General features: G+C 41.3%; 1 protein-coding gene across 1 annotated transcript in view; it reads right to left on the reverse strand.

The window, feature by feature from the left end:
• Window positions 1-801: 801 nt before the first annotated feature.
• The window catches only part of SYCP2L (synaptonemal complex protein 2 like), a 68,697-nt gene continuing 41,873 nt past the window's right edge, over window positions 802-27,625 (reverse strand). The window contains exons 20-32 of the mRNA XM_028152457.2: window positions 24,305-24,353; window positions 19,279-19,429; window positions 18,622-18,671; window positions 16,901-17,030; window positions 15,756-15,829; window positions 15,536-15,605; window positions 9,365-9,466; window positions 8,261-8,367; window positions 7,293-7,384; window positions 5,216-5,315; window positions 5,056-5,114; window positions 1,935-1,997; window positions 802-931 (exon numbers count right to left, since the gene is read on the reverse strand). Of these exons, the coding sequence (XP_028008258.2) occupies window positions 1,973-1,997; window positions 5,056-5,114; window positions 5,216-5,315; window positions 7,293-7,384; window positions 8,261-8,367; window positions 9,365-9,466; window positions 15,536-15,605; window positions 15,756-15,829; window positions 16,901-17,030; window positions 18,622-18,671; window positions 19,279-19,429; window positions 24,305-24,353 (1,009 nt within the window). The 3' untranslated portion in view covers window positions 802-931; window positions 1,935-1,972. The remainder of the gene's footprint in view (window positions 932-1,934; window positions 1,998-5,055; window positions 5,115-5,215; window positions 5,316-7,292; window positions 7,385-8,260; window positions 8,368-9,364; window positions 9,467-15,535; window positions 15,606-15,755; window positions 15,830-16,900; window positions 17,031-18,621; window positions 18,672-19,278; window positions 19,430-24,304; window positions 24,354-27,625) is intronic.

Here is a 27,625-nt window from a genome sequence, read left to right on the forward strand (position 1 = left end):
CCTAAGGGCTGTTCTGAAAACAAGACCATTATTAGTACCACTATATCTAAGACCAATTTCTTAGAGTTCCAGATATCTAGCTCACTGTTACATATAGACTATAACAAATATATATATATATATATATATATATATCAGGCAGTGTTTGAAGGGTATAGTACTTTGAGGAGCCACGAAGGTATGATTGGTTGCTTGAACAGTAAATTGTCATAGACTGTTCTGCCTTTTGAGTTCTTGTGCCAATGTTTAAAGCAGTTTTATGTCATTCTTCACTTTCAGCTGCCTCCTTCTTACCCCTAAATTCAGAGTTTCTATCTCTGGCAGCATTCTTTCTCTTTTAAATATCCATCCACTCATCCATCCATCCATCCATCCATCCATCCATCCATCCATCCCACAGTTTTTATTTCATACCAGGAAGTCTGCTTTTTGGTTGGAATACAGATGTGGTCCAGTCTCTATTGTCATGTAGTGAATCTTACATTCAGGTGGATAAATTGAACCAGAGAATATAACGTACTCAATAGATAAAGTGATGCCTGAAGACCTCACAGAGGAGTAAAACTGGTCTGACTCAAGCCCAGAAGCCCATGACCATAAGAAGCTAAATATATCTTAGTGTCCCCTGCCCTTGGGTTAGAGCACTTCCTACCCCAGAAGGAAGTCATAGGACCATTTCCTATAGTGAATTCACCAGTACCAGTCAACCTGAACAGCACTAAAGTTATCTTCTTTAAACAAACAGTAGAACTCCTCTGTGCTGCAATCTGGACCATACATGTTTGTAGGGTAGTTCTTTATCAACTTTATTTCTTCTATGAATATCTGCCTATTATTCCATGTATTCAGGAGTCTCTTTCATTAAATTATATTTTCCTGGAAAATTGTCCATTATTCCAGGTTCTCATCAAAACTTGGATTGCATAGGCATCTGAAAGTTAAAATGTTAACAAATTAACTCTAGTTTCTGCTCCACCCACACATTCCTCCCACCCCAAGTCTTCCCTATCTGTCTAACTGGCATCACCACCCATCCAATTGCTAAAAGACAGAAATCTAGGAGTCATCCTTATTTCTCCTTCCTTCACCAATTCCTTCCATCTATCAGTAATTTATTAATTCTAGCTCCAAAATGGATCTGGAATCTCCATTTTTGTCCACCTCCAACACCTTCCTCTTCTATTCTTCCTCTCGCCTTCTATTCTTTACTTCCCCAATCAATTCTCAACACAGTAGCTAGAATGTTTTTTCTTAAAATATAAATCAGATTATATTACCCTCACCCTCAATGCCTTTGCTCCAAACCCATCCAAATTTTCCTTCACCTTTAGTATAAAATTCAAATTCCTTAACAAGGGCAATGAGGCCTTACCTCATTGAGAGTTGACCATGTTCCCAACTTCATTTCAAATAACTGTCCCTTATACCACTGTGAGCCAAGAACTTGAGTTCCTCAAAGATGTCAAGTTCTCCCCCACCCAATTTGGTTGCTTTAAACTGTTCCCAAGTCTATTCACCTTAAATGTCACTTCCTTAGGGAAACCTTTGATATTGATATTTTACATTATTACTCTCTGCCAAAACACCTTGTTAATAACCCTCAAAGCATTTAGTAAACTTGCAATTATTTTTGTTTACTTGTCTTTTTTTCTGTATTCCTTCAGGGAATTTATTTTTAATGGAGTGGGAGCATGTCTGTGTGATAACCATTGTATTCCCACATTTTGCATAGTGCTTGAAGGCAGAGCAAGCACTCAATTGTAAATGTTTAGTGAATGAATGACCCAGATCCAAGAGGATAATAGCTAAGATGGGAGATATTGTGAAAGAGGAGAAAGCTCAGTGAAGAGCTGTAATATGGACAACATATCTTTTAGTGCTTGCTTCCCCCACGCCAGTACACATCATCTGCACAAAGCCAGTCTTGTACCTACCCCAGGAATGCGATAATAAAACTGGACGTTGGCTTTCTTCAGGAAGGCTGAATTGCATTAAGCCTGGAAGAAATTAGTCCATCTCATTATATTCACATTAGGCAATTAAAAATAGGAATATACATATTATGTATATACATAAACATAGAGTTATTTCATAGATTGTTATCTATGTTGGCTGAGAGAGTCAATGGCCAATCTAGGATACTGACATAAGAAATTAATATTTAACTTGATTCTATTTTATGCATCGTCTGCCAATACCACCAACCCACACATATGCAGAGGTATTTCATGACCACAACTCAAATCACTGAATCCAAATCTCTGTGTAGCCCTGTGCTAGGGGCTGAAATAATCTAGTCTGAGAAATGTCCTTATCTCCCTAGAAAATTATATAAGGCCAACACTAATGTGCCAACATGACAAAGGGATAGACACTGGATACTGACCAGATCCAGATACTGGATATCAACCAAGCTAATTGACTTCTCTAAATCTCATGGCACTTCAAGCGCTTAGCCCAGAGCCTGGCACCCAGTCAGCATTCAGTGTGAGCTAAGAGCATCACCATCCTCCCTCACATGCAAGCCATAGGGTGGTTTCCTTGGGTGTTTGGAAGAAAGCAGAGCAAATGCAAAACCCAGAGGGATGTATATTTAGAAGCAGTTTTGTTCTCTGAGGTATTCTAAATTCACACAGGGGCCTATTGGGGAGATGAATGTAAATAGTAATTAGCATCCTACAATGTAATCTGTATGAACTAGAGAGACAGTTATCTAAACCTGGCTTCAGTCAATATAAGTGACTTCTCCAGGTTTCAGAAGACTAGGGGGCATAATCTTCTCTAATGCTTATTATAGTGTTGCTTTATATTAGCATTTCTCAAAGTGTGAATCTTTGGAACTCTAAAGGGACCCACCTCCTTTCCTAAGGAAACTAAGCTTCCAAAGGTTCTGTGAGGTCAAAATGTATTTTGGCAAATGGTAATAATAATAAGACATTATTTGCTTTTCTATTCTTACTCGCTCATGAATATACAGTTGAATTTTCCAAAGGCTGCAGGACATGATATCACAACAGACTGAATTCAGAGCAGACACGAGAATGCAACTGTCTTCTATTAGGCCAGACATTAAAGAAATTTGCAAAAACATAAAAAAGTGCTACTTTTCTCACATTTCCTGCTTTCAAAAATCTGCTTATTTTTCATAAAAATCTGTTACTTATATAAATATGTACAGATTTGTTATTTTAACATGTTTTTTAAATCCCAGTCTCAATTTTTAAAAAATATATTTATTTGATTGATTTCAGAGAGAAAGGGAGAGGGAGAGAGAGAGAGAAATATCAATGATGAGGGAGAATCATTGATTGGCTGCCTCCTGCATGCCCCATGCTGGGGATCAAGCCTGCAACCCTGACATATGGCCCGACCACACCGGGAATCAAACCGTGACCTCCTGATTCATAGGTCAATGCTCAACCACTGAGCCATGCCGGCTGGGCCCAGTTTCAATTTTTAGTATGGAAATTTTTCACAGATATAACCCATAAATCAAAAGCTCTTTGGGGATCCTCCATAAGTTTTAAAAGTTTAAGCCTCTCTTGGGTCCTTGCTTCCAAGAAGACCAAGAAAAGAAGGAACAATGATCATGCCAAAAAAGGCCACGGCCACGTGCAGCCTATTCACTGCACCAACTGTGCCCGATGCGTGCCCAATGACAAGGCCATTAAGACATTCCTCATTCGAAGCCCAGCTAGTATGGCTCAGTGGTTGAACGTTGGCCTATGAACAAGAAGGTCCCAATTGGATTCCTGGTCAGGGACATGCCTGGGTTTCTGGCTTGATCTTCAGTGGGGGGCATGCAAGAGGCAGCTGATCAACGATTCTCTCTCATCATGGATGTTTCTCTCTCTCTCCCCCTCTTTTTCTGAAATCCATTTTTTAAAAAGTTTCCTCATTCAAAACACAGTTGAGGTCTCAGCCACAGCCACATTAAGGAAGCTATTTCCAAAGTGAATGTCCTCACCACCTAAGTGCTTCCCAAGCTGTATGTGGAACTCCATCGCCGTGTGAGCTGTGCCATTCACGGCAAGGTGGTCAGGAGTCCTTCTCCTAAAGCTGGAAAGGCCCGAACACCCTCACCCCAATTTAGACCTATAGGTGCTGCCCCATGACCTCCACCAAAGCCCATGTAAGGAGCTAAGTCCTTAAGGACTAAAGTAAAATTCTCTGGAAAAATAAATAAAATGGAAATTATACTTTAAAATTTTTTTTACGTTTAAGAGGTCCTAATTCCAAGAAGTTTGAGAACCATTCAAAACCTGGGCACTCAGTGAAGAGGTTCTAAAAGCACATGCCCTTTAATCACGTATGAGGATACATGGAGAGCGATGTGCGTGTGAAAGCATTTTGAAAACCCATGGTCTGTACTGTCATTATTATTGTGCTAATTGGAGTAACGGAGGAGGGATAACTCAAATTTCTAAAGTGTTGTTTGAAATGTATGGTGCAAGCAGAATACTGTCCATCCTAAAACCATCTGACTTAGATTTCTGTGACAGAGCTGGTTCTCAACTGGCAGACACAGCTTTAGCCACTGCAAGTTTACACAGGGATCCCTTCTGATCGTTCAAGCGGAAGAAAACACTAGACTTCCTCCCAGGCAGAAGCGCTGCCCTCCCCACCGCAGCTGGAGGGGACTGCAGAGGGACAAAAGCTGCAGCCGCAGAATGTGAGGAGGATACACCCACTTGTTGTCTTCTCTGTGTGTGCGCTTGACCGAATTGATTGTACCAAGAACACAATTCCGTATACAACTGAAAATCAACTGTTTACTCACATATCTAAATACTTTGCTCAAAATCTACTCACTTTAATTTTTTAAAATAAATCAACTTGGATCAAAAACACTGCAATTTGGATGACGCTGTTTCTGCTTTTCAAAATTTACACTTCTAGGTGGATGCCACACTCTGCTCAGAGCGCCACAGAAGTGGCTGGTTTAACAAGCAGCAGCTACGTGGCTCCTGTGTGAAGCTTTACCAACATCAACCCCCACGACCTCACACTTCAACTAAGATACTTCTAGAAAGAATATATTTTTTTAAAAAATACCTCAGCATTTGCAGATCGCAGAATGATTTCAGATCAGCAGCCTGTTTTCCCCAAAACTCCTAAAATTGAACAAAAGGTGTCTTTAAGCAGTAAGCTGTTATTCCACCCTGGAACAGATTCTCGTAAGTCACAGAGAATGTTGTAAACACAAAGAACTTACCAGAACATCCTTCTCAAGGCGTTTCAGAGCCTGCATATCCTTCTCAAGGCTGGTCAGCTCTCGAAGAACAAAATGGTTAAACTGCTCTAGTTTATTCAGCCTGACAAAGGTAAAAGCAGCAGATCTCACTGGACTGCTTGGCTGTGGCAAAGACCCTCTTAATCCTCTTCCTGCAAGAACACGTCATGGTCTTCTCCAGACAGTTCTTGTTTTAAGAATACATGTCTCTCTTCCCTCCCCTCATGCCTGCCCATCCTCACCCTGAAACGTACTATGCAAACTTTGATTTAGCCTTTCAACAGGAGCCGGAGGAAGCTGGTATTTCAAATCATACTTTGCAGAGCAAAGGAGAGAGGACGCAGGGAAAGGGGGCCGCCAGGCCTGGGCCAGCAGCAGCCGCTGTCCCACTGACCACTGACCACGTGCTTCCTACCTTCACTTGCTCCCCCTTTTCTTGCGTAAACTGGCTCTGAAAACTGGAATTGGCTAACTTACTTTTTTCCATTTTTACGTTTTCGTTTTGAAATTTCTAACAGTCACTATTCTGTGTCTAACCACCATCTAAACTGCTTATTTGTTCGCTCGCTTCTTGTGTGTCTTCTCCTCCATTAGGCGGGAGGCCCACGGAGGCAAGCCGCCCTACAGTTTGCTCTCCCTGCACTCCGGCATGGAGCACAGAACCCGGCACCCAGCGAGTGCTGCTGTGTGCATTTGCTGAACAAAACGATGAGTAAAGCCCTGGCCGTGTGGCTCAGTTGGTTGGGCATCATCCTATGCACCAACAAGGTCGCAGATTCTATTCCCACCCAGGGCACGTTCCCAGGTTGCGGGGCTCCATCCCCAGTAGGGGGCGTGTAGGAGGCAGCTGATCCATGTTCTGCTCTCACTTTGCTGTTTCCCTTTCTCCCTCTCCCTTCCTTTCTCTCTAAAAATCAATAAAACTATTTTTTTTAAATGAGTACATGTATGCCCCTTAAAAGATGATGGAAGTTCCACAAGTCCGAAGTCCCTCATGGGCTTGTTTTGAGACTCAAATGACAGTGCATGTATAAATGTTTGAAAAAAATTATAAATTTCTATTCTGCCCTAAGAAACTTTCTACTTCAGTTAAGCAAACCGGCCTGCCATCACTTTCTTCCCCACCTTCCCTTACCGGCCATTCTCTCCAACAGGAACCATCTCTGTACGCACCTTCCCTACACCATTCAAATCTCTGTTTCCAAAACCTCACTCCAGAAGCACTTCCACTGTAATCACTCTGGATCAACTCCCGTCACTACAGAAACCCATCTCTCCGCTCGCACTTCTGGTCCTTCACATCTGTCTGAAATCTCAGCTCCTTTTTACTTCTTGCTACATGGTGACAAGGGTCTGTGTGTGCATGAGTGTGTAGTATTTCTTTTATTGTGGCAAAATATACATAACATCAAATTGACCCTTTTGATCATTTTAAGTGTACCATTCAGTAGTGTTAGGACATTCACAATGTTGTGTAACCACCACCACTCTCCATTTCCAGAATCTTTCCATCATCCCAAATAGAAACTCTTTATTGATTAAACAATAACTACCCATTTCCCACTCCCCCAACTGCTGGTAACCTCTATTCCACTTTATGTCTCTATGAATTTGCCTATTCTAGGTACTTCATATAAGTGGAGTCATACAATAATTGTCCTTTTATATATTCCACTTAAAATAATGTCCTCAAGATTCATCTATGTTGTAGCTTATATTAGAATTCCATTCCTTTTTTAAGTTGAATATCCCACTGTATGTCTATACCACATATCATTTATCCAGCATTTTACATGCTTGCCCTGTCTTCACAGTTGGATTATGAACTTCTTAAGAATAGTATTTTAGAGCCATATAATGGTACCATAAAGAGGCTTAAGGAGGGCCTTCAGTTCAGCCCCTCATCTTATGAAGAACCAGCACCTGGAAGGGTTAAGTAATGTATCAAACCTCACATCTTTCCGAGCTCCAGCTCCTCACGACCCAACACAGTGGTCATGAGACAAACATTTGTGAGCAATCACACTTTTATAAACTTGTTTTGAAAGCTAATACTTACCTACAGTGATGTATCTGGTTTAAAAGTTTTATTAGGCAATTCGGTGCTTGCTTTGCATATTCTGAATAAAGTGCACTCCTTCTGTACCTAAGCTAAACCATAATAAAAATACAAGATCACATTTGGGTTAACCATAACTATAACAACTGAGTGCAGGCTTCGTATTAAAAAGGTTTTGACAGCACACAACATTCATAGCAAACATTACTGCTAACGAACAGTGATAAGGTGCAATGCTACACACCTCCCATGTTCTCCCTCAGGGCCGGCACCAATACAGAACAACAAGCTAAAATAGAAAAACTTGCATTCATACTATTGCAACACATATGGAATATCACATACAACTTTCCATTATAAATTAGCTTATAGAATATTGTAGAAAATAAGACTTTGGAGATCTGCCAACTTAGTTAAATGAATGTATGTTGGTGTAAGATAGTTCTCTCAAATGTGCTATTAAATAACTCTAGGGATATACAAAAATGGGACAAGAAAGAGGAGACTGAAGTGGTTCCAACGTTCATCTGGCAGGTAGTTTTGGGACAGCCTACAGGTGCAGGGTCAGGCAAGCCACCACTCTGCTGAGCACCCTCCCACAGCCGAACTCCATCTTTGTCCCAGACACCTCTCTTATCCACATGCCTTCTTCTCCCCCCTCCTCCTTGTCCCTCATTGTGACAAAATCATTGCTTCCTGGTAGTTTAGTTGTCTGAGAATGCCATCAATGACACCTAACCATGAGTCCAATTTCCACAGAGTCCTTCTGGTCCCATGGCAGCAAATGCACATGAAGTAGCTCTTATAAATACAGACCACAATTCACCAAGACTCTGAAGTCAGGGGCCACAGCTAAGACAGACTCAGGAATACTTGCACACATGAAAGCTAACAGTATTAATAAATAATATGAACCTGTTACTTTAAACTCATAACAAGCTAGCTTTTCATTGTCAGTGGACCATTACCTCACATTTTCTTTCCAGTTCTCTAGTGAAGTTCTCAAAGGTTGTGATAACAGCAGAGCTTTTCACGCTCTCTGGCACAACGGCCAGGGGTGGAGCAGAAATGTTTTCTGAACAATAAAAACAGAACATGAAGTAAAATTAACAGAGTGTGAAGTAGATGTGCTCAGCCCATCAGCTGCCCGGAGGATGGAGGGAGGCAGAAGCACACGTCCGATCCACGAAGCCCTTGGCTGCCTGGCTTGACTGCAGAGGGCCGACTCTGGCCGATGCCGGCCAGGCCAACTCAAGCCGAGTCCCCACGGCAGGCACTTCATGCTGCTTCTTACCGAACCTCCTTCTCCAGCAACTGCCTGCTTCACCCAAACTTTCCCAGCACTTTACATCAGTGCCGCTGATACGATGTCTGAGGAGCAGGCTGAGGTGCGGTGAGTTTTAAGGAGGACGTGATGGCATTTCTATGAGGGAAACGCTGGCATAACAACTCTGGATGCCAGAAGTTTCCTGAGAGCACATGAGGGCTCTGGCATCGTCCTAAGAGATTTGCATGTGTCAACTCCTTTAATTCCCATAAAAACAGAGAGGTCAGATACCTTGTGCAAGCTCACACCAGCTGCTTCAGGCCTGGAAGCCAGGCTGCCTGGCTCTTCACCACCCGCCAGTACCTCTGGCTTCCAAATCTGCCTTTTTGGAGCCTTGTGTTTCAAAATATAGTGGCGTCACTCGTCCAGAAGGCCATCCCCCAAAATGCAGACATTTCAGATCCTCCTCCTTCACTGGCACAGAGTGAATGTACCCACCACAGAAACTTAGTAACTATCAACTAAAGCAGAGACCTAGACGTTTAGGAATGCCTAGGCCCTGAAAACCGCCATAAAGACGAGTTAAGAGGCAGAAGTCTAAAGGCTCAAAGGAGATGTGCTGGCTTTTATCTGTAATTTGTGCAGCAATTTATGTGTCTCTGAAAGGACAGAACGCTTAGCTTTTAGGGCTCTGCAGCTGCTATGATCTTCAAACCGTAACTCCCTGGTCATTCGTGTTGGTACATTCAGTGCTTACACTTTCTCACATTCCTGCTTGACTGGCTGGCTGGATGCATAACGTTACCTGCCAAGTCTGCTTCTTCTGTCATGGAGGAAAGGGATCCTGGAGCATCATCTTCTTCCAATTTTGACTGTTTCCACTTAGCAAAACTACCATCCGACATGTCTAAAGGCAAGCACCGCACATTAATACCCACACGCACATTATTTTTATCCCAAGTTTATCTTGTCCTCTTTTCGACAGTTAATATCTAACCTTGACGAGCAGTAAGTGGAACTTCTTCCCTGTTACTAATTACTTACCATTTGGCACATTCAACAAGTATCAAAGCACTAAGCCTACTGATGCCTAAAAAGGACACATGGGAACAGGCCTCCCCTTGATGAGCTCTGTAACATTAGGAATAAGTTCATACTGACTCAAACAAAAAGCAGTAATTATTGGCATCAAAAATACTGCTCCCCTCCTTGTCCTGCAAAACAAACAAAAGAACAACAACAACAAACATTTCGCAGGCTCAAGGCTAAAGGGCAAGGTAGCAAGGTTTCCAGGCGAATGGGCTTTGGAAGCTCATCTAGCACCCTGCGGAATGCGCCACCTGCTGGTAACACTGGAGCTTCAGGGTTGTACTGAGGGCTACCTTATAAATGAGGTCATTTTGGCTCCTCACTAGCTTGAGACTTTGAGAGCCTCAGCTTATGAGCCTTAAATATATATTCTCTTTTTACTTAGGCATTTACTAAATATTTTCTATTCTAATATTCACTTGCACCCCATGCAGGCCTTCCTGATCTTATCAAAGGCACCACCATTGTCAAGAGTACACTAGCGTTCAGCCTGACTCCTGCTTCTCTTTACTGTCTACTTCTCTCCCATCATCAGGGTCTGAGGTCCTGCCTGTAGAATGAATCCATATCTCTTTCTACATTCCCACACTGTGACTCGGGAGGATTTCATCAATCCCATACCTTCAACTGTCATCTCCCAAATACCTTTCTCGACTGAGCTCTCTTAAGCAGCAAACTTGTGTTTCCAATTGCCTACTCAACAGCTCCACCTTGAACCCACTCCTTCCTAGCCTTCCTCACCCTAACCACTTTCTTCTCCACCCTATACTTAGCCCCTACACACACACTTCCCTGCAAAGTCATCTGCTTTCCCCCCTCTCCTCACATATCCAGCTTAATCACTATTGGTTTTCCCTCTGAAAGTTCTAGAATCTAATTTAATTAATTTGCTTAATAAATAATTGAATGTTACTATTGCAAAGAGTTTTACAGTATGGTAGGAAGACAGTAGAGAAGCAAAGAGGCAAGTTTCTCTTTCTCCACTCTGCTCCTCTACCCTGGTCTCCTTGCGGTTCCTCAGACACTCCAGACACATTCTCACCTAAAGACCTTTGCACTTGTTCCTCTAACTTGAGTCCTTCCCCCCACATATCTGCATTAAGGTTTCCTCTGGCCATTCAACCTAAAATTTCAATACCACCCCCAACTTCTAAACCTCTTTCCTAATTATTTTTTTCTTAGCCTTTATCAAAATATAACATTTTAATACCACTCCCAATATTAATCTCCTTCCTTAACTTTTTTTCTTAGCCTTTATCACAATATAATATACTACATGTTTTACTTTTCTTGTGTATTATGTCTCCCCCACTAGAAGGTAAGCTCCAATGAGGTCAGGCATTATTTCTGTTTTGTTCTCTAGAATATCTAACATGTAGAAAAGTGTCTCACACATAGCAGACATTCAGTAGACATTCATAGAGTAAAGGAATGATTGAATGCTGCAGAATATCCAAGCCACTATGAAATAAGATCTTGACTAAGAAATGACATCTTGACTTCTGGTCAAGATGGTGATGTAGGTTAACATGGTACGCACATCCTCCCACACCACATCAAAATTACAACTAAACTACAAAATCATCATTCAAAACACGCTGAAAATGGACTGAATGGAAGTCCTACAACTAGGGAATTAAAGAAAAAGCCACATAAAGGTTGGTAGGAGGGGCAAAGATGCAGAATGGGCTGGTCCTAAACCCACTTGTGTTGGATACCATAAAAATTGGGAGGGATATCTTGGCTGTGGATGACCACCCTGAGGAACAAGGGTCCCAACCCCACACAAGGCCTCCTAGGTCAGGGTTCCAGTAAGAGAAAGAGAAGTTCTCATAACTTCTGGCTGTAAAAAACAGCAGGGATTAAGGCTGAGTGATATGGAGGCTGCTGGAGTCCCAGGCAGTACCTCTTAAAGGGCCTACCCATGGACTTATTCACACTTACTCCCTCTGAGCTCCAATGCTGGGGTGGCAGCTTTCTCCCAGACAGAAGTGCTGGCAGAGGCCATTGTTCCTTCGGTGAGCCCTCCTCCCACAGAGCCACCAGGTGGGTGCTATAACTCAGACTCCATCGAACTGGCTATACTGTTTGCCCCACCCTGGTGATTCTCTGAGGTCACACACCACCCAACTTTCAGGCCCACCCAAGCTGTTTCCAGTGGCTTTTCCAACCTTGGTTCAAAGCTTGGCCTTGCCTGGGCACCTCCAAGCCCTGCACCAGTAGCAGCCATCTACAGATTTCTAGTTCATGCCAGGTGGCCCCAGGCAGAACAGAGGCAGTGGCTGAGCTTGGCTTGTACCTCCTGGAAAACCCATGAGCCAGTACACCTAGTAGATAGCCTCAGACCATGTTGAAGCATCACCACCCAAGCACCCTCACAAGTGACTCAGTCAAGGGGTGGACTCAGTGGCACCAGAGCCCCACTGAAGTAATGGTTCTACTATGTTGGGTGGGCCCCTGCATAGCTTATCCTCCATGGTAGTCCATGGTCACAGCCAGTCCTTGTGGCTGATTGGCCGGGAGGTAAAACCCTCCCATTGATGTGCCTCCCATTATGGTATCCAATACAAGTGGGTTTAGGACCATCACACTCAAGGCTCAATTACAAGAGAAGGGTGTACACAGCCTATACAGAGGGTACACCTCAGCTTGGGTAATCAAAGAGACTGTGCTACTGGACCCTACAGAATACCTACTACATTGGGCCACTTTACCAAGCCTGGGAGACATAGCAGCTCTACCTAGTACATACAAACAAACACAGGGAGGCTGCAAAAATGAGGAAACAAAGAAACATATCCCAAATGAAAGAACAGAATAAAAATCTAGAAAAATAACTAAACAAAATGGAGACAGGCAATCTACTACATGCAGAGTTTAAAACACTGGTTATGAGGATGCTCAATAAGCTTTAAGAGCATAAAGAAAAATCAGTCAGAAATGAAAAACACACTAACTGAAATAAAAATAATTTACAGGGAATCAATAATAGGGTAGATGAAGCCAAGAATCAAATTAGCAATTTGGAATATAAGGAAGCAAAGAATACCCAAAAGAAGAAGAAAAAATGAGGATAGTGTAAGGAACCTCTGAGACAACTTCAAGCATACTAATACTCACATCATGGGGGTGCCAGAAGCAAAAGAGAGGGAGCAAGAAATTGAAAACCTATTTGAAAAAGTGACAGGAACCTACCCTAACCTGATGAAGGGAAAAGACATAAAAGTTCAGGAAGCACAGAGAGTTCCAAACAAGATGAACTCAAAGAGGCCCACACCAAAACACATCATAATTAAAATACAAAAGGTCAAAGACAAAGAGAATCTTAAAAGCAACAAGAGAAAAACAGTTAGTTACTTATAAGGGAGATCCCATAAAACTGTCAGCTGACTAGCCAGTTTGGCTCAGTGAATAGAGCATCGGCCTGTGGATTGAAGGGTCCCAGGTTCGATTCCAATCAAGGGCACATGCCTGGGTTGTGGGCTCGATCCCCACTGGGAGGCATGCAGGAGGCAGCTGATCAATGATTTTCTCTCATCATTGATGTTTCTATCTCTCTCTCCCTCCCTTCTTCTCTGAAGTAAAAATACATATTTTTAAAAAAGTAATTGTAATACAGGATATTCTAAGTATTTGACTTAAAAAAAAAAAAGACTGTCAGCTGATTTCTCAACAGAAATTTTATAGGCCAGAAAGGAATGGCACAAAATATTCAAAGTGATGAAAAGCAAGAACCTACAACCAAGATTATTCTACTCAACAAAGCTGTCATTTAGAATTGAAGGACTGATGACGGGCTTCCCATATAAAAAAAGCTAAAAGAGTTCTTGACCACCAAACCAGTATTACAAGAAATGTTAAAGCGTCTAGGACAGTGGTCGGCAAACTCATTAGTCAACATAGCCAAATATCAACAGTACAACGATTGAAATTTCTTTTGAGAGCCAAATTTTTTAAAATTAAACTTCTTCTAATGCCACTTCTTCAAAATAGACTTGCCCAGGCCATGGTATTTTGTGGAAGAGCCACACTCAAGGGGCCAAAGAGCCACATGTGGCTCACGAGCCGCAGTTTGCCGACCACTGGTCTAGGAGAAGAAGGAGGAGGAGGAGGGAGAGGAGGAAGAAAAGGAGGAGAAAATTTTTGAACAATAAAGTGGAAATAAATGCATATCTATCACTGATTGAATCTAAAAAAAAAAAAAAACCCACAAAATAAATGAACAAACAGAACAGAAACTGACTCATAAAAACAGAGAACATTATTTGCCAGGTGGGAGGGGTATAGGGAGGTGGGTGAAAAAGGTGAAGGGATTAAGAAGTGCAAATTGGTTGTTAGAGAATAGTCACAGGAGGTAAAGTACAGCATAGAGAATATAGCCAATAATATTCTAATAACTTTATATGGTGTCAGATTGGTGTGAGATTTATCAGGATGATCACTTAGTAAGTTATGTAATGTCTAATCACTGAAGGTATACATCTGAAACTAATATAATAATGTATGTAAAATGTAATTAAAAAATAAAAATGATTTAATAAAAGGACATCTTATATCCTAGAACAGAATCTTGATAAAAGAGATAATTTATTCTAGTTATCTCATATTACCAATAAAGAAATCGAGGAATATCAAAAACTTTAGAGACCCAAATGCCTGCTACATAAATTATAAATAGAAATTAATCAAGTTTAGCATTTTAAGATCTACTAAAACTACCTTTTGGGAGGAATTGTAAATACACAAATTTTTAGAAATAGCACCACAGTAGGAAATACCAGTTATAGACTTCAAGATGACAAAAGGAAAATAATTTTGCTGTTAAAATAATGCTAAATAGAGAATAGTCAATGTTAAAATAATTGTATACCAGGTATACACTGATTGGCCAGATTATTATGATCTCTGAACGCATAATAATCTGGCCACTCGGTGTATATTCTATATAATAAAAGGCTAATATGCAAATTGTCCCCTTGACCAGCAGGCAGGCCGGCCAACCACCCATGTCCCCTCCCCCTGGCCCGGCTGGCCGGACCCCACCCATGCACGAATTCATGCACCGGGTCACTAATTATATATATATAAATAAAATTAGTGGCCAGATTATTATGTGTTCAGAGATCATAATAATCTGGCCACTCAGTGTATAAATAAAATGATCAATGAATGATGACATTCATGGTTTGCTATAATAAAATCTTCATAAACTGAAAACTTCATTAAAGATCACATTCCCTCTGCAGAACTTGGAAAAGAAAGAGCCCATATCCAGCTTCTCTGTAAAAAAAAAAAATTAAATCCTAAGAAATACTCTCAACTTTCAACTCTCAAATACTCTCAACTCCCATAGGAGCCACTATTTCTTCTCTTTGCTTTTAGATTTACAAGAAATGTTCCCTAAAAAAAAAACACAAAACAAACAAACAAACAAAAAAACTAAAAGAGTTCATCACCAGGCTGAGAGGTTGTCAGTTGCATGCTTACTTGGTGCCATTATGTGCCTGACAATGTGGTAAGCTGCAGAATGGTAAAGGTGAGAGAAACAAAAGCCCTGTGGTAAATATTCATTTCTTTGAATAATATAGATGGATATTTTCTAGATGGTTGCATTGTTTCAAGGGTAAATGATGTTTGAAAGAAAATAATTCAGCCCTGGCCAGGTGGCTCAGTTGGTTGGAGTATCTTCCTGGATACCAAAAGGTTCAATTCCCTGTCAGAGCACATACTTAGGTTGTGGGTTCAATCCCCAGTCAGGAGGCAATCAATCAATGTTTCTCTCTCACATCAATATTTATCTGATGCAATTTGAATAATATCACAGCCCCCCAAATCTGATTAATTTTGCTTTGTCTAATTCTGCAAAAAGAGTTTATTATTATCTCACCTTTGTCTTCCAGGTTTTCCAGTTTATGTTTGAGGTTAGCACTTTTCATCAATGAGTCTTCAGTTATAGTCTTGAAAAAAGGCAAGAAGACCACAAATACATGTACATATTTGTTTCCAAATAAAACACGAATGATGTTACATTATCCTTTAAGAAGGAATAAGCCAGTACACTATGCAAATATAACATTAATTCTGGAAACCCAACAATTAAATAGTACCTTAGATACATTCTGCTCAACTTCTGAGTGCTCCAGTGAAGAGACACTGCTCAGCGGGTGGGGGCTCTCAAGTTCTGAGTATCAGAGAGAACAGTTTCAAGGGAATGAACACACTATGAAGCAACTCAGGCGCTAACATTTCACTATCCCTCTATATAGTAAATCCATCAAAAACAATGGGACACAGTACTAACTGAAAGAAAGAAAAACCCCAAACTTTGTATCTTTCATGGCATGTATGGTCACTGGGTCAGCAGTTCACCTGAGAGGCCCTAAGATGCACTGTAGATAAAATGAATAGGCAGTTCCTTCAATTAGATCAGCACTTTTAATAGATGTTCTCTGGCCCCAAATTCATGGGCCAGGATTCTACTGCCTCAACCCTGTGATCCCTCTCCTTCTCTCTCTTAGTTCCACTCCCCTATTTCCTCTTGGTCTCTACTGCTAATTTTCCTCTCTCCTTGTTTCTTTCCCTTCCTTCTTTTCTGCCAGTGGCAGCCAAGCTGAAAGGTTCTCATTTGCCTTTCTTGGTGCCATTATGTGCCTGGCAATGTGGTAAGTAAGCTGCAGAATGATAAAGGTGAGAGAAGCAAAACCCCTACTCTTACAAGTTTAAAAGACGCAAATAGTTTCAATAAAATACAGTGGTGGTTAAGATAAACCCAATAGGTCAAGGGCTGGCAAACTCTGGCCCCTTATGCCGCTTCCGCTGCCTGGTTTTATAAATAAAGTTTTATGGAATCACAGCTATGCCCCTTGGCTTACATCTTACCTGTGGCTGATTTTGTGCTGCAACCGCAGAATTCAATAGTTGCAGCAGAAACTATAGGGGCCAAAAAGCAGAAAATATTCACTATCCAGTTCTTTACCAAAAAAGTTGACCATTCCCTGCTAGCAAGTCATTATTTGAGTTTCTTATTTCTTTAAAAGAGAACAAAGCATTCATTTATACACAAGCTGATCTCAACTGTTAAAGTAACATTACAACTTAATCATCCTCTTTCTTTTGCCAATGAGAATATTAAAGAGAAGAACAGCATATTTTCACACTTTAACAGACAGTAAAAGAAAAACATTTTATTTATTTCAAACTACCTTTCCCAGAATATAATTGTTTTCTATGTAACTCAACAGAAATCAGGTACCTGTTTTCTGGGAAGAGGTTTCAGGAATTAAATGGGCAGAACTACCCTGAAATTTTGTTTCAGAAATTTTTGGATCTATGGCGTCATTTTGCCTGGAGGCACCTTTCCATAATGGTGTTAAAAGTTTAACCTAAAATGTAATACATTTTAGAAGTGTTAACATTCATAACCACTCAAGACAAGTTATCAAAAAATTCTAAGACATTTCCAATATCCTTTTTAAAAGTTTAAGATTGGCTTTGCTCCATTTGAAACCCCAAGACTATAAGATCCCTGAGTTGGAGCACATTAGGTCATATATCAATTGATAATTCTAAATAAAAAAATAACTCAAAGTTCTCAAAATGTGGTCCCAGCCCACAGCATCAGCAACACCTGGGAACCTGATGGAAATGCAAATTCTCAAGCCCCATCTACTCAATCAGAAACTCTGGGAACGAAACCCAGCAACCTGCATGTTAACAAACCCTCCTGGTCATTCTGATGACTGCTCAAGTTAACCACTGCTCTAAATCAGGTTTTGGTAAATAACATTTTATTTGAACACAACACACCCATTTGTTTCAGTTTTGTCCAGGGCAGCCTTCATGTTACAATGGCAGAGTTGAATAGTTGCCACAGAAACCATATGGCCCACAGAGTTGGAAATATTTACTCGCTGGCTGTTTGCAGAAAAAGTTTGCTGGCTCCTGCTCTAAATTATTCTCTTATACTCCAACACAGAAAAGTGAATTTTGAATACCAATATTTGTACAAAGTCAGCAATGCCCTCACTGAAAGTCAGCATAGACTTCTCATCACTTGCACAGCTGCAATTTTTGGGTTCTCAGAGGTTTGACGTTTCTTTGGTGCTTATTTAAAACATAAGATGTATTTACTAAACACTGTTCTCTAGGTCTGTTTCTAACTGATAACTCATTATTTCAGGTTGAATAAATATGTGGGTACTTACTCTGGCTCCCAGGTTTAATCTGCAAACGTCCTCTGTCAGAGAGGACCGGACAGGCCCTGAGATGCACTGTGGGCAGCACTCCCCTGGCTGAAGGGGGAAGGCAGGTGGGGGGCAGATAACTCGCTACGACTGGAGCACTAACCACAAGGCTGAGGATGCCCTCAGAATCCCAGCAGCCAGACCGGATGTTTCTCGTTTAACAAGAAACAAAAGCCAGCTGCTGAGAGAGGTGATTCAGCTAAAATTAGGCTTTGCATTGGTCTGGAGGACACTGGTGTTCCTATTCTTAACTACGTTTCTATAAAACAAGGATAGTTGAAGGAAATTAAGAAAGTTTGAGGGTTTATTCAATATTTACATAACCCTGAAGGTATTTCAACCACTTGCAAAATAAAGGTTTAAATGTCTAAATCATTAAAAGCTTTGGAAGTATCAACAAACTGGATACTAAGGGGAAATTAAACCAAGAAGTTTATTTTTAAAAATAAACTCAAAAGAGCACACATTTGCAGTAAATCAGAACAGCCCAGATTTTAAGCACTATTATAATCTTTCAGCAACATCTGGGAACAATGTAAAAAGGTCCTAAGTTTTTACCCAAGGTCATACTAACTGTTTAGAAGTCCTTGTAGTTTCTACTGACAGTGGATTACAACCACTGCTTTTTTTTTTTTTTTTTTAAGAAATAAATACAGTTTAACCCTAAGCAGATCTACCTGTGCCATGATGATGCCACAGGGCACAAGGCAGCCAGGAAAAACTGACTTACTTGGTCTTTATAACGGTCACTGGCCGGACTGGGAGGGAAAAGCGGCAAGACTAAAACGAAAGGAAAAGGTGTACAAGTGGATAAATTTACTTATGAGAAATATAAAAACTCATGTATCCCTCTCCCAATTATCCACATCCAGGCGAGAAGCAGTTCCTGTTTTCGACAACTGGCTCAGATGTCTGTCTCTTAAGATCCCTTTCTGATGATTCAACATTGTTCCTCACCAGCCCGCACGAATTCTCGGCTCCAGATCATGTCCCTGAATGTGGCCCTGGGGTCCTCTGTCTGTCCTTGGAGAGTTACCTAACTTAGAATGCTCCCCCTTCTGCACACCTATCCTTTTTCAAGGATGAGCTCAGGCCCCACCCACCTCTGCCCTGAAGCTTTTCCTGAAGATTCCAGCTCTTATCAGATTCCTCTTATCTGAACTCCCACTTCACTTATCTATAGCTCAGATTTAACAGTTATGGCCCCTCCCATGTTTTTGTACTGTTCCACACACGTACATTTTGCCTTTTCAATGTAATTGTAGCAGGAAAGGAGAATCCCAGGATCGCACATCTCTTTGGCACCCTCTCTCATCACATACTGAGAAATAAACACCTGTTGATTTACTTGAAAAATGACTCAAAAGAAGATAGGCACCACACTTACTTTTTAAGCTACTTCTGGTTCTTGTCTTTTTCACACCAGCATATGGTTTTAGGGATTTCCTGTCTTGGTTAATGGCCCAAGAGAGTACAGTAGCACTAGAACTTGAATCTTGATTACTCTCCGAGAAGAGGTGTTTCCTGTAATTGAACTTCTACAAACACAGATAGTAAGTGAACTCTATTAAAGGGGTGTCAGTACCCATTATGTACAATTAAACATACCACTACAAAGTTAGACAAAAGAGGAGTAACAGCGGCTCTTACATAATAAAAAGGCAATGAAGTAAGGAGGGGAAGAAGAAACAGATGATTTCATTAGTCAATTCTCAACCAAGCGGCTGTTGTAAAGGATGACAAAATCCTCTCTAGTCAGATACTTGCAACTGAAGAGATGCGAGGTAGCTGTTTAAAAGCTGATGCACCTCAATATTGTGTCAACACTATAACTTCAAAATACTACCAAACAACAAAAGAAAGTATAACAATGGGAGAAACCAAGATGGCAGAATAGGTGAACACCTAAACTGCTGCCTTGCACAACAATTTCAAAACTACAACTAAAAGTCAAAACGGACATCATCCAGAACCACAGGAAGGCTGGCTGAGTGGAAATTCTACAACTAGAAGGAAAGAGAAAAGCACACTGAGACTTACAGGAGCTGTAGAAGGCAGAGGTATGCAGGCGCGCGCATGCGGTGAGAGGGCTGACAACTGAGTACGAGGCGGGCTTTCTCAATCGGGAGGGAGACAAAAGCTCCCGACTGCTCTGAATCCAGTTCCGGGAGAGACTCTGGGGACCCAGACTCATACGGGGAGAAAGTTAACTGTCTGGTAGCGGGTGAAACTCGAGGGTGGCTTTCTCTCAGAGGTGCTTCCGGCGATTACCAAGGGACACTGAAAACCAGGGGCCTCTTAGGGCAGAGCTGACGGGAAGCCATCGCTGTTTGCTCTGCCCTGAGATTCCACCCCACGAAGCCATTGGTGATTGCTCCGCCCTGAAACTCAGCCCCATCTAACCTGAGCACAGAGGCTTTTGAATATGAATGGCCTGGCCCTTTGAATTTTAAACTTACCTAACAAACTGCAGCTGAGTCAGTGAGACCCAGAACATCCAAAAGAAGGCCCAAGGCCCCACAGCAGCTTGCATTGCTTCACAGCTGGGCCTCATCTGGGCACCTCCAAACCCCAAACAAAGAAGAGGAATCTGCAGATCTCTCTGTAGCTCCTGCTGGGTGGCCTCAGGCAGAGGCTAAATTAGCACCTCCTTGGAGATCCAAGAGCCAGTGTACCCAGGGGTCAGAGTGGGACCATCCAGATTACAACTCCTCAGATCCATAAGGGACACACTCAGGGGGCAGACTCAGTGAGCACCAAAGCCCCACTGAAGCAAGTCTTGTCTTATAAGGGTGTCTCCAGCACAGAAGTTCTCCCATCGTAGACACAGCTGATCCTCACAGCCAATTGGCCTGGAGGTCAATTCCCCCCAGTGATAGCAACAACAATCAAGGCTTAACTACAACAAGGCTGTACACACAGACCACAAAGGGGTGCACCAAGAGAGTCCACTTCAGGTAACTGGGGAGGCTGAGCCACTGGGCCCTATAGGACACCTAGAACACAAAGCCACTCTATCAACTCAGGGAAGCAGCCAAAATGCAGAGACAAAGAAACATGTCGCAAATTAAATAAATGGAGAACAGCAAATGACCAGATATAGAGTTCAAAACCACAGTTATAAGGTTTTTCAAGAATTTTCTAGAAAAGGCTGATAAATTTAGCGAGACCCTCGAGGATATGAAAAAGGACCAACTAGAAATTAAGCATACAATGACTGAAATAAAAAATAATATACAGAGATCCAATACAGACTAGAGGATCGCAAGAATCAAGTCAAAGATTTGAAATACAAAGAAGCAAAAAACACCCAACCAGAAAAGCAAAAAGCAAAAAGAATCCAAGAAGTTGAAGATAGTGTAAGGAGCCTCTGGGACAACTTCAAGCGTACCAACATCCGAATTATGGGGGTGCCAGAAGAAGAGAGAGAGCAAGATACTGAAAACCTATTTGAAGAAATAATGACTGAAAACTTCCCCCACCTGGTGAAAGAAATAGACTTACAAGTCCTGGAAGTGCACAGAACCCCAAACAAAAGGAATCCAAAGAGGACCACACCAAGACACATCATAATTAAAATGTCAAGAGCAAAAGACAAAGAGAGAATATTAAAAGCAGCAAGAGAAAAACAGTTATCTACAAAGGAACACCCATATGATAGCTGATTTCTCAACAGAAACTATGCAGGCCAGATGGGAGTGGCAAGAAATATTCAAAGTGATGAATAGCAAGAACCTACAACCAAGATTACTCTACCCAGCAAAACTATCATTTAGAATTGAAGGTCAGATAAAGAGCTTCACAGATAAGAAAAAGCTAAAGCAGTTCATCACCACCAAACCAGTATTATATGAAATGCTGAAAGGTATTCTTTAAGAAGAGAAGAAGAAAAAGGTAAAGATAAAAATTATGAACAACAAATACATATCTATCAACAAGTGAATCTAAAAATCAAGTGAATAAAAAATCTGATGAACAGAATAAACTGGTGAATATAATAGAATCAGGGTCATAGAAAGGGAGTGGACTGACAATTCTCAGGGGGAAAGGAGTTTGGGGGCTGTGGGAAGAGACTGGACAAAAATCGTACACCTATGAATGAGGACAGTCGGGGGGGGAGGGTAAGGGCAGAGGGTGGGGTGGGAACTGGGTGGACGGGAGCTATGGGGGGGAAAAAAGAGGAACAACTGTAATAATCTGAACAATAAAGATTTATTTTAAAAAATAAAAAGAAAGTATAACAATGATTTTTTGCAAAGATATGCCTGTCTATATTTTAGAGGAACCAAAATAAAAATAAGAGGGTCATTTCTATTTAAACCTTAAAGCCTTTTGAAATTGAGCAGGCCCTGACTGGTGTGGCTCAGTAATTAAAATGTCATCCCATGCACTGAAGGGTCACAGGTTTGATTCCTTGGGGCAATCGATCGATGTTTCTCTCTCACATCAATGTTTCCCTCTCCCTCTCTCTCCAATCAATGAAAAACAAACCCTTGAGTGGGGATTTAAAAAAAGAAAGAAATTGAGCCTGAACTGTAAAGGTTAGAGATTTAAGGACAATTTAATCTGTTCTGGTGGATTACTCAACTCTACAATGACACTTAAATATTTTTTTTAATTTTCTATTTTTGGATTCATTTTTAGAAATGCGGAAACAAAGAAATTTTAACATGAAGTATGTTTTGACTTTAATAAAACACATCTCTATTTGAGCCCTGTCTCCTGTGCCCTCTGGAGACCCGGTCCTGGTGCTGCCATGCCTCTCTCAACAGGGGCTCCAGCACTCAGCTCTTAACAGCTCGTTCCCATTTCAGGCCGGGGAGCATTCTCCTGAATCCCAAAGTATTAAGTGGTGACAGTACCTCCCATGCTCTTCTCGACCTGACACATGTCAGATGGAGGACCCACCCTGTGCCTGAAATGGCAAAGCGTAGCAGCAGCTTAGGGTGGGAAGCAGTGTCACCCTTGTTTATGGTAACACACCCATAACCTTTAAGGTGGGTGATGGTGAACTATTTTCCAAATGAGTTTATTTTTGAAGGCCCAACTTAAAATGTTGAGCAGTTCACCGTTTTTGTAGAGAAGCTCATGTGTGAAAGGCACTCTGTGAGCCAGGCCTATCTGCATCTTCCTTTTGTGAGAAAAATAAAAAAGGTGGGCAGAACCCCCACATTCGTTCCAGAGTTGCTCAGCCAGTGTCTTGTAAAGGAGCAAGCATCACTTCACTGAATGCACCCAATTAAAAAAATCTTACAGCAAGGTTTTCCCACTTTCTTTAGTTTTATAAAAGGGGCTGAAGCCCTAGCCAGTTTTGCTCAGTGGACAGAGCATAGGCCTGCAGACTGAAGGGTCCAGGGTTCAATTCCAGTCAAGGGCACATGCCCGGGTTGTGGGCTCGATGACTAATAGGAGGCGTGCAGGAAGCAGCCAATCAATGATTCTCTCTCATCATTGATGTTTTTATTTCTTTCTCCCTCTCCCTTCCTCTCTGAAATCAATATTTTAAACGTGTGTGTGTGTGTGTGTGTGTGTGTGTGTGTGTGTATATGTGTATGTGTGTGTGTGTGTGTGTGTGTGTACACATACATATACTTAACTTTCAGGGGGCTGAAAGTTATTTTAAAAAGTGCAATACCCACAGCAGCAGATTTTCAGGTTGGCTCATATTAGAGTCACCAGGAGAGGGCTTTGAAACAAATCCTGATGCCTGAGCTCTACCCTGGACCAACTAAGTCAGAACCATCAGGCTGCGGTTTTTGTATCAGCTCCCTTGATGATTCCAACTAGAAGATGGGCAGTGGAAAGTGAGAGCCATTGCTAAAAGCAAGCCAGGAAGAGCCTTAACTCTTTGTTTGAAGCTCATGATCTCAAGTTTGTAAAAATTTCATTTAATATTCATTATATATATATTTTTTTTTTAATGCTGTGACTACAGATTTAGAGCGCTGACCATCCATCCCAAAGTGGGAGGCATGCTGGAGAGGTGTAAGTTGGTGCCCAGAGAAACAAAACCATGCCACTGACTCAGAGCAAAACATTCCTTTCACTTCATTACCACGTCTGCTTCCATTCAGGATAAATCTCAAGTGTCAGTAGGTCTTGAACCCTTCTCTTCTACTTATCTTTTCTTTAAAAGCAAGAACAGGCTTTAGCCTCAAAGCCCAATACAAGTAAAAGTACAGTTTGATATAACTGTTATTTCTATTGTATTTATTTGAAGCCTTATTATTTGTTACAACTCATGCTGATTTTCCATTTGGAAGTGAAATAATTCCCTTTAAAATAAGTTTAAGATCAATTTAATGGAGAAAAATAGAGATAAACAGCAGAGCCATAATGGATTTTGAAGATCATATGCAAATAACTAAAATTTGGGAAGTAATGCCTCCAAACAATAAAATTTACTTCATTACCGACATCCTTCTTTTTTGCTTTCTGGCACTCTTGAAAGTAGATTCTTTCCTAAAACAAAATATATCAAATCAGTGGAACTGTATAACCATCACCTTCTCCTTCCCTCCTTTCACAGCCCTTTTTCCCCCTTCATATACCCTTTGTCTGATGTGAGCCCCGTGCATGGGAAGCACCATAACCTGTAGAGAACTTATCTCACAATCCATTTCCATAGGTCCTCTGCCGACAACTAGTTATTTAAAACAAAACAAACCTTTGTGGATCCCTTCTCTGTCAGGCACGCAAAGAGGAAGGCAGGGTAGGACCCGCAGATAAGCAGCCAGCTTTGGCAAAGCTGCAGAGCAGTGCTTCCTGCCTGGGTCTGCCTTAGAATCCCCTGGGGTGCTAAAAAGATAGTTTTTGCCCTGGCTGGTGTGTGTTAGTGGTTAGAGCATTGTTTCATGGACCAAAGGGTCTTGGGTTCAATTCCCAGTCAAGGACATGTACCTGGGTTGGAGGTTTGATCCCTGGTCCTGGTTGGGGTGCATGTGAGAGGCAACCAAGCAATGTGTCTTTCCTATGTTTCTCTCTCTCTGTCTCTCTCTGTCTCTCTCTCTGTCTCTCTCTCTCTCTCTCTCTCTCTCTCTCTCTCCTCTCTCATTCTTTATCCTTCCCTCCCTCCTTGTCTCCCTCTCTCCCTCCCTCCCTCCATCCACCCATCCATCCATCCCTTCCTTCCTCCCTTACACTCTCTCTAAAAAAAAAATCAATGGAAAAAATATCCTTGGGTAAGGATTAACAACAATACAATCTAAGTGTTGTTGAAGATGTGGAAAAATTGGAACCCTTGCATAATTCATGGGAATGTAAACTGGTGTAGGTGCTATAGAAAACAGTATGGCATTTTTTAAAACAAATTAAAAATAGAACTATTATATGATCCAGCAATCCCATATATCCAATGGAATTGAAATCATGATCTTGAAGAAATATCTTCACTCCCATGTTTACTGCAGCATTATTTACAACTAGAGGCCCAGTGCATGATTGAATCATGCACGTGTACGGTCCCCTACACGCTTTCGCTTTTCGCGGTGGAGCTGGGTGCCTGTCCGCTGGGCGGAGGCTTCTGAAAGGCCTGGTGCCGGAGCAGACAGGCACCCAGCTCCCCCACTTTTGATGGTCCACGGCCACTGAGGGGGGCTACCCTGCTGTTGAGAGGCGCAGGGGGTGGGAGTCCCGCCCCCTGCGCCTCTCAACAGCAGGGTAGCCCCCCTCAGTGGCAGCGGATCCATGCCTCTCAATGGCCAGATAGGCCACCCCGAGTCCCGCACCCCAGCCTCCCGCCGCCCAATCGTGGGCGTAGCAGAGTGATGGTAATTTACATGTTACTCTATTATTAGATAGGATAGCCAAGATATGGAAACAATCTAAATATCCATAGATGAGTGATAAACAAAATTTGATATATACATACAATGGAATACGCATCAGCCTTAAAAAAGAAGGAAACTCTGCGATGTGCAACAACATGGATGAACTTGAATGACATTATGTTAAGTGAAATAAGCCAGTCACAGAAGGACAAATACTGCACAATTCCACTTACACAAGGTATCTAAAAGTCAAACTCAGCCCTGGATGGGTGGCTCAGTTGGTTGGAGCATCATCCCATACACCAAAAGGTTGTGAGTTCAATTTCTGGTCAGGGCACATCCTAGGTTGAGAGTTGGATGCCCAGGCAGGGCATGTACAGGAGGCAACTGATCTATGTTTCTCTCTCACATCAGTCTCTCTCTCTCTCTCTTTCTCTTTCTCTCTCTCTCTCTCTCTCTCCTCTCCCTCCCTCCCTCCCTCTTCTCTCCCTCTCTCTCTCTCCCTCTCCCCCCCCCCCTCCTTTCCCTCCCTCTCTAAAATCAATAAAACATATCCTTGGGTGAGAAAATAAATAAATAAATAAATAAATAAATAAATAAATAAATAAATAAGTCAACTCACAGAAAAGGTGAATAGGATAGTGAGTTACAGGGGCTGAGGGGAGAAGGAAATGCAAATTTGCTATTCAACAAGTATAAAGTTTCAATTACACAAGATAAATGAGTTCTAGAGATTTGCTGTATAATAATGTGCCTACAGTTAACAATGTTGTATTGGGCACATAAAATTTTGTTAAGGGGGCGAAGCTCATGTTAAGTGCTCTTATCACAATAAAAAAGGGGCCAATGAACCCATTTCCAGGCAATCATTGATCTACTTTCTGTTTCTAGAGATTAGTTTGCATTTTCTAGTATTTTATGTAAATGGAATCATACCATATTTACTCTTTTTTTTGTCTGGCTTCTTTGACTTGATATTATGTGGAGATTCATTCATGTTGCCTATATCAATAGTTAATTTCTTTTTATTTCTGAGTACTATTCCACTGTATGGATATAACAAAATGTGTTTATCCATTCATATATTGATGTACATTTGGGTTGTTTCTAGTTTGGATCTGTTACAAATAAAGGAAATGCAAATTAAAACCACATGAAATACACTTCCATTGCAATGGCAAGATAAGGAAGACATTACCAACTACTGGCAAGAATGTCTAGCATCTAGAACTCTCAGAAATTGTTGGTGGGAATGTAAAATGCTGCAATCACTTTGGAAAACAATTTGACAGTATTTTTTAAAAAATTAACATATACCAACAATGATCCAACCATTCCACTCCATCCCAAGAGAAAAGAAAGCATGCGTCCATGCAAAGACTTATTCATGAATCCTAAAGACTTTACTTGTAACAACAAAAAACTGGAAACAACTCAAATGTCAATCAACAGGTGAATGGATAAACAGCTTGCAGTGTATCCACCCATACAATGGAACACTACCGGGCAACATATGAACAGCTGACATATACAACATGGATCAATCTCAGAATAATTACACTTAAAAAAGGAAGCTAGAAAAACAGCTTCTGTTTGATTCCATTTCTACATGATTTTTAAAACGGCAAACTTATCTGTCACAGAAAATAGATCAGTGATTGCAGTGGGGGTGGGAGGGGTATAAAGAAGGGCAGGAGGGAGGGAGTTCAAAGGGGCAGGAAGAAATTCTTGGTGATGATTGGTCATTATCTGCTTGTAGTCATGGTCCCTGGGTATAGACATATGTCAAAAATCATTAAATTATACACTTAACATATGTACAGTTTAATTCATTTTAATTATGTCTCAAACCATAAAAAATCACTTGTCTTATGATCTATTCTTCAGAGGCCTATATGGAAAAGTGGCCAATTAATTAATGCCAATGATATATATTTTCTGATTGGGGATATTCAATGTTTTGCT

The sequence above is a fragment of the Eptesicus fuscus genome, chromosome 9, assembly GCF_027574615.1.
Source record: "Eptesicus fuscus isolate TK198812 chromosome 9, DD_ASM_mEF_20220401, whole genome shotgun sequence".
NCBI classification, from domain to species: Eukaryota; Metazoa; Chordata; class Mammalia; order Chiroptera; family Vespertilionidae; genus Eptesicus; species Eptesicus fuscus.